The sequence below is a fragment of the Rattus norvegicus genome, chromosome 3, assembly GCF_036323735.1.
Source record: "Rattus norvegicus strain BN/NHsdMcwi chromosome 3, GRCr8, whole genome shotgun sequence".
Classification (NCBI taxonomy): Eukaryota; Metazoa; Chordata; class Mammalia; order Rodentia; family Muridae; genus Rattus; species Rattus norvegicus.
The window spans coordinates 177084480-177097439 of NC_086021.1; the positions used below are offsets into that span (position 1 = coordinate 177084480).

General features: G+C 50.2%; 1 protein-coding gene across 3 annotated transcripts in view; it reads left to right on the forward strand.

The window, feature by feature from the left end:
- Ptpn1 (protein tyrosine phosphatase, non-receptor type 1) overlaps positions 1-12960 on the forward strand; it is a 49837-nt gene that overhangs the window by 27892 nt on the left and 8985 nt on the right. For all 3 annotated transcript variants that reach the window (XM_063283103.1, XM_063283104.1, NM_012637.2), the window contains exons 2-4: positions 4323-4413; positions 6677-6777; positions 9516-9614. In XM_063283103.1, the coding sequence (XP_063139173.1) occupies positions 4323-4413; positions 6677-6777; positions 9516-9614 (291 nt within the window). The remainder of the gene's footprint in view (positions 1-4322; positions 4414-6676; positions 6778-9515; positions 9615-12960) is intronic.

The window sequence follows — 12960 nt, forward strand, 5'->3', positions numbered from 1 at the left end:
AGCGTTAGTCGTCTTCTAGAGCAGGCCATCTGAGACTTTAGCAGGCCAGTTAAGTGTATCGGGGACCAGGAGAGAGTCTGGACTTTCATGTCTGCTGCTTCTCATCTGGGCTGCAGCCTTGACCGTCTGTGGTTTTTCTAAATATAATTGACTGGCGCTTCAGAGTAGAGGTGCTTGTCACCATGAAATTGTCCTGCTGTCCGCAACAGAGGTTCCTTTCCTTAGTGAGTTAGAGTGAGTTAGAATCAAGCCCGGGGCCTCATGCATACCAGGCAGGTGTCTATTCAACTGCACCTCACCATTTCTTAAGGCTTTGCAGTAAGTTATGTCCTTAACTTCTGTGTGGAGAGTGAAGCAGGCTGGGGTGGAGCTTAGCAGTCACAGGAGCCTAGGTCCCATCCCACTGCCCAGGAAACCAGGTGCACTTGTGTGTAGTCCCAGGACTTGTTGGCTGGGATTATTAGTTCAAGGTCATCCTCAGCTTCATAGGGAGTTCAAGGCTAGCCTAGGCTATGTAAGTACTTGTCTCACAAACAAAACAAAGCAAAATACAAAGGATATTGTTTCCCATTCAAAAGAGTCTCTGGTGATCTGTGTATTTGATTGTTCTTTGCTGCATGTAAATTATTCATTCTCCTTTATAATGAGACCCAGTTAATAAACTGTGCTCTTCATGGAGTACTTTGAGGGATTATCTACAGCATCTTAGGTGAGCCAGAGACAAGGTCCAGCTCTCTGTGTGTCTTTAGCCATGGCTGCGCCTGTAAGTGCCTGCCATCGGTCCCCTCTGTCCAGTGTTTCTGCCCTTCATTCAGTCTCTCGGCTGACTATTCTGAGAACCAGTATCTTCCCACATCAGCAAGTAACACCTCCAGCCCCTCAGCTCAGATGGCCATTTAGAGAAGAGTGGGAGACTGGCCAGTGTCAGGAACTTGGTAGTCCCCGATTCTGCTTACATGTGGGTTTTTCTTTTTAATTTATTGACAGTTTCACATGGTTGTGTTGTGCATTTTGACCACTTTCACCTCTCAGTGCTGCCTGGAAGTCCCTCCCCTTCCTGCTTATTCATCTTCCCAGTAAGACCCCTCTTCCTATTTTCGTGTTTTGGGGGATCGTTTTGTTTTGTTTTGTTTGTGGGTCCCTGAGTTTAATCAGTATTGTTTGCATGAGCCTGGGTGGGGGACTAGTTATTGGAATGGACAGTTTGCCAGTAGCTACACTGAAGAAAACTACTCTCCGTTCTCTGCCTTAGTATCTGTTTTAGTAACCAGTTTGGTATGATCTTGTCAGGAGGCTGTATGCAACAATTGCAGAAGCCAAACCAAACCCCAGGAGCATGCGTTCTGCAGCAGTTAAGATGGACTTGATGGGTGTTCTCGGATGCATGTTCCCTCTGGGGCATTCCCAGCCCGTGCCGGGAAGCGTGCTAGTGTAGACGCAGACTGTACACTTACGGTATTAACTTCATCCTTCCCCTCCGTCATCCAGTTATGCTGAGGGCCTGCCCTGGCCTAGGTCTGAGATTAGATAGAGGCGAGGGCTTCGCTCTTAAGGGACACCTTACTGCTTTCAGGAAGCTGTCCTGTTCTTCCCTGTGGCAGATAGTTTTAAACAAATAATGCATTCTACCATGGAGCAAGAAGCAGTCATTCATTGCACGGGACTAAAGCAGATGTTGAAGCCAGCTTTGCTGTTTGACTTAGCAGAGTGTTCTGCGAAAACATGGCAGCACTTCTGTGCCTGGACTGGATTCTATGTTGCTTACTTCCAAAAGAAATGGAGATGTCGGGGTTGGGGATTTAGCTCAGCGGTAGAGCGCTTGCCTAGCGAGCGCGAGGCCCTGGGTTCGGTCCCCAGCTCCGGAAAAAAAAAAGAAGAAGAAATGGAGATGTCAAGTCAGGCGTGTCACCCAAGTTCATATTTGCATGTGAATGGACTTCCGAAATATAAAAATGTCGTCCTGCTTATTTTTGTTAGTTGAGACAAGGTCTCATTATGTAGACTAGGCTGGCCTCAAAGTCACAGCAATTCATCTGCCTCTGCCCCTGGAGCGCTGAGATGAGTGGTGTGCACCCTGGTGCCTGGCATCTTTTTGGTTCTTTGAGACAGGATCTAGCTGTGTAGCTCAGGCTGACCTCAGCTCAGTAGTGGCCTTACTGTACACTTACGGTATTTACCTCTGAGTCCTGGCATTGCAGGTGACCATGGTCACCATGACTGGCCCTTGGGCCCTTTTGTGTCCTGTCACCATGGTTTTAATGCTAGCTTTATGAGAGTTCAGGCTCTCTCAGGTCAGGTTTTCGTGGAGTCATCCAACTGGAGGCTTACCACACATAGCTCTCATGCAGGTTCTGAAAGCCACCTTCGTGCTGTCTCAGTTGGAATCCCCTGTTGGCTGGATTCAGGTCTAATTCTCACTTCCATGGCCACAGTGAATGTGCTGGAGAATCTCAGCGGGTGAACTGTGATGCTGCCATCTTGTCATCTTGGCAGGAATCCTTTACTTCAGCCTCCGGTGTTCATGGAGCAGCTTCCCTTTGCCATCATTTCCCATTGAGTTTCTTTCTCCCCTCACTCGGGTGGAAAAACACCCCTGGAAAGGGGGTGTGGGTGGTGGGGTGTGAGGCCTGGGTGAGTGCTGAGGGGTGTTTGAGGTGTGAGGCCTTCGAGGTAAAGGGTGTTTTCCTTGGCCCTTCTCACTTGACTGTCCGAGGGATATTGGATTCCAGAATGGAAACGAGCATCCTTCAGTGGAGCAGGTTTGCTCCTTACTAGGTAGCTTCCAGATAGGTCATGCCGCCCTCCCATGTCCTCTGCCTCTTTGGCTCTGGGGCTGCACAGTCCAGAGAATGAAGGGGTTGTTTCTGTTGTTTTCATGGGTACCTGAGGGTCTGAGAGATGGAACTTTCTATTCCTTGTTACCTGCTTTTCACTTTAGCTGATTTTATCTACTGTCTTTGGCTTTCCTTTGGGGTGGCTGTCGGGGGATAGAAGTTCTCTAACTTTTCAACTGAGCTTGTCATTTTTGCTATTATGTTTTGTATTACCAAAGACATGTTTGTTTAGTTTGTCATAGCATCCTGTTCTTACTTGCTAAATATGAATTTTGCTATTGTGAGTATCAGTACTATTTATTCTCAGTTTTTCTGAACTCCACAGTTTGTCCTCCAAGGGCCTCTTTCCCTGGCCCTTGTTTTCCTGTTAGACACTTTATGAGTAGTATATCTGCCATCAGTGGCATCTGTATCTATGAGGAGCATAGAGGCCCTCGGGCAGATAGAGCACTGAGCAAATGGGCACACCCTAATCCTGGCAGCCTTCCGTGCGTCCTGCCGTCTGGTCAGATCATCTGAGACTTCCACCTAGAACGGAAGTGGAACTGCAGCCCTGTGTGAGCTTCTGAAAGAAAAGAAGGCAGGACCTGTGCTTGGGCTTGTTCAGCTCATTCCCACCTTGGATGGGCGCTCACCTTGCACTGTACTGCTGTACACATTAGTCTAGATAGAGTCTTCCACAAAGTCATCCTTTGATTTCAACAGAAGTGAGAGCTGGTACAGCAGCTCAGAGGGAAGGCAAGCAGGGTGGGATGGCAACTGCTCTGCTCAGAGTGGCCCTCAACCCCCCACCCCCACTGGGAGTCTCACCCTCCCTTCTAAGATGACAGCTGCCCACATCATGCATGTCTCTGGGGTCTGATTTCCAGCTTGCAGACGGCTGTTGCCATGGCTTCCTTTCCTGACCCTTTTTTTACTACCAACCCCAGAGTCAGGAGTTTACACCATTTGTAGACGTGCAGTTTCCTTGTGGTAGTGTATTCATAGTGCACATGTGCTTGTCATTGCTAATGCAGGAGCACATTGCTCCCAGACAGCTTCCTGAGACTGGCAACATCCCAGCAAGAACAGGGTGAGCCTGTGTGATGCTTCTGTTCACGCAGGGATGGGGTGCTCGCCTTCGCAACAGCGGTTGGGTGGTGGCGTGTTGATTGACAAGTTCCTTTCCGTGGCTGTTCCAACTCCCAGGTCTAATATTCCAGAACTTCAAGATCGGGCCTGCCTACCACATCCCGCAGCCATCTGCCACTCTCCCCTGCTGCCCACTCACTCACTGTTCCTGACATAAGTCCCCTGCTTCCGCTACTGGCCTTCCTGAGTAGTCCTTGTATGTACCTGCATACCAGTCACCATGTCCTCCCTACACAGCCCAGGCATCTTTGATGTCTGCTCTGCTCACGGGACTTGGCATCGTCTCTGTGCTCCATTTATATGTGGAAAGCTTTTTGCTGTGGATCCCAAAAGAATACTCTTTATTCTCTTTTGTAGGATATTCGACATGAAGCCAGTGACTTCCCATGCAGAATAGCGAAACTTCCTAAGAACAAAAACCGGAACAGGTACCGAGATGTCAGCCCTTGTAAGTACCCACTACCCACTCACACTTCCCAGTGGAGCCTCATTGTCTAGGGTGGGTAGAGGTTATGACCTCTTTTTCTCCGTTATAAGCACAGGAGACACAGTGTCATAGCTCACATTCACTGTTGCAGAAAGCAGTAGAGCTCCAGTTTCTGGAAACGGTAGTGGTTCAGGGTCCTTCTTTTTAGCTCTCTGTTGTGGTGAGTCATTTTCCTCCCTAGAAGTGGCATGACTTGGGCTTAGTGTAGTCTCTTCTGGATGACTCAGCAGCAATGCCATTGGCTGTTAGCCTGGTGACGAGCCACAAAGATGCTCATAGGTACTCGCTCCACTCCACCAGATGTGGAGAGCCAGCCAGCCTTTGGCTTTCAGTGCTAAGGACCGGCAGTGCCCACTGGTCTAAACTGTGCTTTCTAACTGACTTAGAGTCTGGAAATAAGTAAGTGAAAGTGTGGAAAGCTAGAACTGGGCCTCAGGCCCTAGGTCTATCATTAGTTCTCAGGTTGTTGAGTCCCTCGAGGTCTATAGACGTTTTCCTCAACAGGATTGTGGCTCCTCAGATGTACACCGCTGCTGATCAGGTATAAAGTGGCTCTAGGATTAGAACACAGCCTGTACCTCTGTTGTCAGGATGTGGGGGTCACACTCCACTTCAGGAGTGTGTGGAGGTGAAGCAGCAGTGCGAGCCACTAAGCTGAGTGCTCCCTCGGTTACGCATTTAGTAAACAATGGTCAAGGTCTGAGACATTTGTTACTAGACCATACGAAGTGAGTGCACTTGGAGGTCCTTAGGTGAGGGCTGACTGACCTCACCCCAGCACCTGCTGTTTTCAGCTTAGCTTGCCTTGGGTGAGAGACGTCACGTGTGTTTATGAAAGTAAAGTATCGTAGTGAAAAAACCCTTATTGATTCTGCTCTGGAGTCCTGGCTGGAACTTAAGGACAGCAGTGTGACTGTATGAGACTCTGCCTCTTCCCCACTGCCAGGTGCCCCAGGACATCCACCAGCTGTCCTAGGTGGGGCCAGCAGTTGCAGCATCCCCTTGAGAAATAGGCTCATGCAGCCTGGGCTCCACTCAGACTTACTAACCCCCAAGGTTGGCCTTGAACTCACGATCATCCTGTCTCCCTCCCGAGTGCTAGGATTATAGGTGAGTATTTATTAGGTCTGGTGGGCTCAGTCAGCCTGCTTACCTGTCTACCTTCCCCAACCCCTTTCTTTCTTTCCCACCTAAGAGTAACCTAGGCAGCCCCCGAGCCCACCACAGGAAATGGCAGCCCAGCTGGAGAGTCTTCAGGCAGAAGCTGCAGGTTGTTCGTTGATCCTAGTGCCATTGTCTTCCTCTCTAGGCTCAGGTGAAAGACATGATTTGTCTTCCGTTTCCCTGTGTTATAGCAGAGAGAATAGCCTGCCCCTGTCTCAGCTGTAGGGAAAGAATGACGGCTCAGCCCTCGAGAGCCAGCACTCTTGTCATAAAGTAGTGAGTGAAACAGAAACAAAAGCCTGCTGCTCTGTCAGGAGCTGTGACAATTTTCCTGCTGACTTTGTCCCTCGAATTACATCTCTGTACATATACTGTGTGAGAGGGTTTTTACTTCATTAAACTGCGCCCCGTCCCCTTTGACACAGCACCTCACCGTGCACCTCTGGCTGTCCTGGAACCCGCCACGCAGACCAGGCTGCCCTTGTTTACAGAGATCCACCTGGCTCTGCCTTCCGAGTGCCAGGTCCAGAGGCCTGTGCCAGTATACCCAGTTTAAATCCCCTTACATCTTACAGATCACACCATGTAAAAGATGGTGAGTCGCTTCCTTACCCATGCATGCTGCTGTGCACTGGGCTGATACTCAGATATCTGCAGTGCAGAGACCTGGGCTAAGGAGCCTCATCAGCCAGCCACGCCCGAGATGCCTCCATATGGCCCAGGACTGGGACAGCTCTTAGTGAAGTGCTTCCTTTTACAGACTGGAGACTTGACTCTGGCAACCTGTGTTAGGCATTCAGGAAGTGGATCCTTTGTTGTTCTCCTGTGGTCTGTGCACTATCCCCAAGGAGGGCGTGGTCTGGAGTTGATGCTGTTGCTATAGAATGTGATATTTCTATATTCAGGGCTGTCCTGAGAACCAGTCACCCCACAGATTACTAGTGTCACTCTAACAGTAAGGCCCCAGCAGTGTGCATGCTTCCATGGGTCGCTCTCTCTGCTTTCCTGTAGAATGTAGGTCTTGGACCTCACGGTTAACCCAGCTCTGCTTTTCTTTCAGTTGACCACAGTCGGATTAAATTGCATCAGGAAGATAATGACTATATCAATGCCAGCTTGATAAAAATGGAGGAAGCCCAGAGGAGCTATATCCTCACCCAGGTAACAGGCTGTCTAAACTACTTGAGAGCCGTTGTGTTATCATATCAGATAAGATCATCATGTCCTTGAGAAGTTCAGGCTTCTCATCAATGAAAACAGCAGCAAGAGAGGAAACACCCTACTCTGAGCACAGCACTGGGAGGCGGCACACGGAGCTGCCGGTGGTCTTGATAGGCAGGAGAAGACCCTGGACATCGGGTCCACAGAGGCATTAGCTTCAGCATCGAGTGCTTCTGGCAGTGACCAAGAGGGCTAACTAGCCCTCTGTTGACTAGGCACCTCTGTCCCAAGTGCTATTCAGTGTTCCCTTGGGCCTTGTTAGAAGATGTGACATCACTTAAAAATCCCACAGCTCTGAGCTTCCTTCTGAGAACACACGATGGGCGTCCTGTAACATCCTTAATGCTGTGTGAGCAGAAGACTGAATGTCTGGAGGGAGGACGAAAGCTTATTTTCAGTAGTTTTCTCTGGCCTTAGCCTCTGGCCTGCAAGGCGGTCTAAGGCCTGTGTTGTTTATCCGTCTCCCTTTGCTATTTCATACCACATGGCCCAGGCTGTAGGGTGTCTGAGCTTGATGGTCTGCCTGCTTTGGGAAAGCAAGTCCTCATGAAGCCAGGAGCTTAGAGCTGGCACTCACCCATCACAGCAAAAGAGAGGAACTTTTGTCCTAAGCCAGTTTGCATGAGCAGAAGAAGCCCAGAAGCCCCAGGCAGTGGGTGCAGTATCAGCGGCTGTCTGAGGTCCTGTGGGTGCAGGATCAGCCTTCCCAGGTCTCAGCCAGGGTCCTCCCAGCACCTCAGTGTTTGAGTGGGCAGCTTCGGGGATCCCTTAGGAAGGTGGGGCCTCCTGCTGAGAAGCTGAGGTCCAATAACCGCTTGAGAATCTGTGTAGAGAAGTTAGCATTCTTGGCTACAGCCGTTCATCTGCAGTTGTGGTCAGAGAGACTTGGTGTGGCTGTTGACCCATCGTAGGGTGTGTGACACCAAATGAGTCAAGTGAGCAGTTAGCATTGTCATTGAGGAGCTGGGGCTGGAGCCTGGTGGTAGAGCACTTGCCTGTCACGCAAGGCCTAGGTCCAGTCCTCAGGGTTTATCCCCAAAACAAAAAGACAAACAAACAAGCATACCAGTGCTAACAACAAAACAGAAGTGTTCTAGATCTAGGTGTCGTGAGTCATACCTGCAATCCCCACACTTGAGGGCTGAGACAGGAGAATTGCCACATGATTGAGGCCAGTTTGGGATACACAGTGAGTTCCATAGGCCAGCCTGGGTTAACGTTAAACCCTGGTTAGAGAACTAGAGAAACTCAAGCATTACTCTACCCACTACCCTGACCCTGGGCCCTAGCCATTATGTGAGCCCTGTGATATTGTGCTGTGTCAGGCGATGCCATGAGCATTCAGAAGTGGCTTCTATGTCCATGTCTCAGATAAGGATCAAAACAGTCTTATCCCAAAGGAGTGTGTCTGACTGGGCGACCCAAACCATTTCCAAGCCACAAATAAAGAACTCTTCCATTCCATCCAGTATTGTTCATTGTGAAGCCACATTACAGCTTCATCTTGTAACACTGGAGGAAACTACCTCCATCACAAAGCACAGCCAAGTCCTAAAAGCCACTGTGAGCTGGGTAGTGTTGGGAACAGGGATGCGACCGGTGAGTTGCACAACATAGAGAGCTGCACCCATGGCGGGGCTGAGGGCTTGGATCCTTGTGTAGCGCAGAGGATGAAGGCCCCAGGTGAGCATCAGGAACCCTGGCACCCAACTGCACAAAACTAGCTCTGTTAGCTGAGGGGAAGAGTCACCTATGTGACGCTTTTGTCAGAGCCCTTGCCTCACACTTGTAGACAGAAGGGCTCAGGGAAGAACGAGAAGATGCCAAGTGCTGGCACAAGGCAGGGGAGTGTGCCGAGACCTAAGAGCAACGGCTTGGATGGGAGGAAATGGGGGAGAATGGAGACTTCTAGAAGAGGTTCTGCCCCAAAGATGTGACCAAGCCCTCGTACGGATGCTCTCCTGTAGCATGTCACAGGGCTTACAACTAAAGCAGTACTTGGCACTCATCTATCAGCACCCACCATCACTGGGCGGGTTTGCTGCTCTGTGGGCACTGGGTGTGCCCAGGTCTTATGAGCCCCTTGGCTACCTCTGAGACCATCTGTGGGCAGTGTGCATCTCCTGCACATTCCCTGGTCCAGCTTTAAAGGCCATCCATATTTAGACTCACCAGTACCAGTTGTAAGAAGAGAGGCTCACTCTGGACCGGGTGCTTGCCCCATTCTAGGTGCTATGCTGAGTCCTTCACACAGCACTACTGTCGTTTATACAATCTGAGAACGAGTACTGTTTTTAATCAAGTGGGCTATGTGGAAAAGAAGGCTCAGAGAGCTTTTAAAACTGTGACAGATTTTAAAAGCAGGGCCTAAAACTGCCAGAGCACAGTGGTGATCCTGCCTCTCGCATACATGGGAACTTTGTCCTGGACTCAACCTGATCGTGGACAAGAAGCTCAGTAGAGCCCCTCAGCTGTCAGCTCAGACCTGGGACAGCCAGCACCCAGGTGCAGAAATGGCCCCTCAGCACAGGATGGGATATGGGACTGGGTGACTGACTGATCGTGGGGCACGCAGCCTTGGTGGCTACTCTGCCCACACCTATGCACATTGTCACTGACTGGTGCATGGTGTGCGTGTGTGTCCAGTGTTGTACAGTGTGAACCTTGTGTGTTTGCAGGGCCCTTTACCAAACACGTGCGGGCACTTCTGGGAGATGGTGTGGGAGCAGAAGAGCAGGGGCGTGGTCATGCTCAACCGCATCATGGAGAAAGGCTCGGTAAGTTCACGCCCAGGTCCTTGCTGCTGCTGTCTACACACAGAGTTCATAAAGCTCCTTTTCCTCTGAGTTTGTTTTCTAACTCCTTCACATGACACATTGTTTTTAGAACGCTAAACGTTACATAAATACACATGTGTTACAGACAAGGCTAGGGAGAGATGGGGCGGGGCAGGCCCTGTGGAGCCTGGTGCAGTGGGCGTTCTGCCTTGCTGCCTGTGCTTTCTTGGTACTGCCTGTGTTTGTTTCTGCCAGTTCTTTCCAAGAGCGGCCTTTAATGTATCTTTACCAAGCCCACCTTTGGCTGGTCAGACTGACTGTGCCTCTTGATGGCATGGGTGGTTCTGCAGAGCTGTGGAAGTCATTGGCTCCTAGAGTTGGTATGTTGCCTTAACCTCTGCTGATGAGAAGGCTTCAGTTCTTACCACGTAAAACACCACCCCTCAGGCTCTGTCCCTTTGGCCACCCTTGCCCCTCAACCTGCCGTTTTCAGTCCCTTCTGTCCAGGGCAGTCTGTGTCACTCGGGTCTTACCACACTCTCCCCTCTAAGGGTAGTCATTGATATGGCCTGAGACCCTGAGTGCCTCGACCTGTCTCTCACTCCCCAAACTATATCCTAGACAGGCCTCCTTCTGTTTCTTCCTGTGTCTTTTGGTTCAGAGGTCTGAGTCATGGCGACACTGTCTCAGATTTAGGCTTCATCAAACAGCCAGCCCTCCTGTCCCTTCCCTCTTATCCCTGTGGTGGACACTGAAGCTGGCTCTCAGCGCTGCCCATGATCAGCATGGGGCAGAGCCAGCCGCCTCTTCCTTCCCTCTGGACTTGGTTGGCACTTAGAGTCCCCAGCTCCAGAGGTTGAAGGCCCTCGAAAAGGTCAGCTGAGGATTGTTGGGAACAACGGCAGCCATAGCCAGGAGCGGAGAACAGGATGTTCCTCCCTCGGCCTGGCCAGGGGTAGATGCTGTGTTGTCTGTTGCTAAGCTTGGGGCACCATTCATAGCTGCCTGCCCTGGTTTCCTCATGTTCTCAAGAACATGAGGTTGCCAAAGAAGCCATCCATCCCCTCCAGAGACAGTGGCCAGTCATACGCAAGGGTGAGAACCAGGTGCAAAAGTGTGAACAAGGTATCACCAGCTGCACCCGCCCCAGGCACATGGTCCTGGTCACTCTGGTGGTTTCCTTGAGGCTGCTTGTTGCCATACTGTTGCTGGATTTCTACTTGCCACTTCTGTAGCACATGATAGCCCCAGATACAGAGCCTGTCGTTATGGTCAGTTGACACAACCAGAGAGTGGAATTTTAAATCAACCTATTACTAAGAAATCAGGGGCTGGAGAGATGGCTCAGCAGCTAAGAACACTGACTGCTCTTCCAGAGGTCCTGAGTTCAATTCCCAGCAACCATGTGGTAGATCACAACCATTTGTAATGGGATCTGATGCCCTCTTCTGGTGTGTCTGAAGACAGAGCACTCAGATATATTAAATAAATAAACAAGAAAGCATCAGATATGAGGGTTAGAGAGATCATCAGATATGAGGGTTAGAGAGAGAGCTCAGGGGCTAAGAGTGTTTACTGCTCTCTCAAAGGACCTAGGTTCCATTCTCAGCACCCACATAGAAGCTCATCACCACCTATAACTCAAGTCCCAAGGGACCTAACAACCTCTTCCGACCTCAGTGGACACTAGGCATGCATGTGGTACACAAGTGTGTGTATGTGTGTGTGTGTGTATGTTTGTATATATATATATATCTGTGCAGACAGAAACACCCATACACACTTAAAAAAATCTTTTTAAAAATGTCACCAGGTGTGGTGTGATTTACTGTGCATGTATGTAAGAGTACACACACATGTGTATACTTCAATATGTAAATATGTCGCCAGGGTTCTGATGGCCCCTTGTAGTTAGCACAGTTTGGATTAGCAGATATTGTCACACTATAAGGAATGGTGTCTGCTCTGTCGTTGCATGACTACCACAGGTCCAGCTTTCAGCACCCTGGACTGATTGTCAATAGATCCACCATGACTACTGTCTTAGTCAGGGTTCCTATTCCTGCACAAACATCAGGACCAAGAAGCAGGTTGGGGAGGAAAGGGTTTATTCAGCTTACACTTCCACATTGCTGTTCATCACCAAAGGAAGTCAGGACAGGAACTCAAGCAGGTCAGGAAGCAGGAGCTGATGCAGAAGCCACAGAGGGATGTTACTACTGGGTTGCTCCCCCTGCCTTGCTCAGTTTGCTCTCTTATAGAACCCAGGACTGCCAGCCCGGGGACGGCACCACCCACAATGGGCTGGGCCCCTCCCCCCCATCACTAGTTGAGAAAATGCCTTACAGTTGGATCTCATGGAGGCATTTTTCAAGGGAGGCTCCTTTCTCTGATAACTCCAGCTTGTGTCAGGTTGACACACAAAATCAGCCAGTACACCCACCTTCCTGAAGACTTCTGTGTCGGCTCTTGGGAGCATGACTGGTTAGCTGGTCACTGTTTCTCACGGCAGTGTGGCAGGGTCCTTTAGAACTGTTCTTCTCCACTTGGGGCGGTGTGCTTTATGTGCGATGCACATCAGAAACCTGGGTGTGGGGGTATGCAGGGGTAAGAGATGCTGCTCCTTTGCTCCCCTAGGTCCAACTGTCCTCAGCCCAGCAGTCCTGACTTGCAGAGGCCTGGGTGGCATGTGCTCTGCCTTCTTCCTCTCAGACGTGGGTGTTTACCCTCTGCCTCTGGTACATGGTGTTTTCTATGTGTAACAAGCAGTAGGAGTGTTGCTGGAGCTTTGTGCATATAGTTTGCATTCCAGAATGCAGCCTGTGTCTCTCCTAAAACCTCCTGAGAGTCATGGCGGAGGTCAGGCTCCTGGTAGCCCAGGGTCCTTATCTCTGGGACCTTTTCACTTGTCTGTATTAGCCGTCCTTTTGGGAGATGAAGACACGCCACCTGTGTAAGAAAGCGAGCACTGGCTGTCACAGGCTCTTCCTCACACTGCCTGCCTGGCTTTGTTTTGGAAGCACTTGTGTGAGTTTCAGGCTTCATGGTTGAAATAACTACTGTTAAACTCAGGATGCTGCACACTGGCGTTGCCATCTTCCTGTCTGGGGCTGGCCCAAGGGCCTTGGTGTCAATGCCGGCGAGGGCCTGCTCCTATTCCAGTAAGAGTCAGACTTCCACTGAAGGCAGCGTGTGGGCGCCGTCAGCTAACTGGAAGTGGGCATTATGTGCTCTCTTGTTTGTTTTGTGTTTAAAGTAGACATTTTTACGGGAAACGACAGAGCCAAGCATGGTCCTATAGACATCTAATTAAATGTTGTTTGATGGACACTTGGCTGTGTGCCAC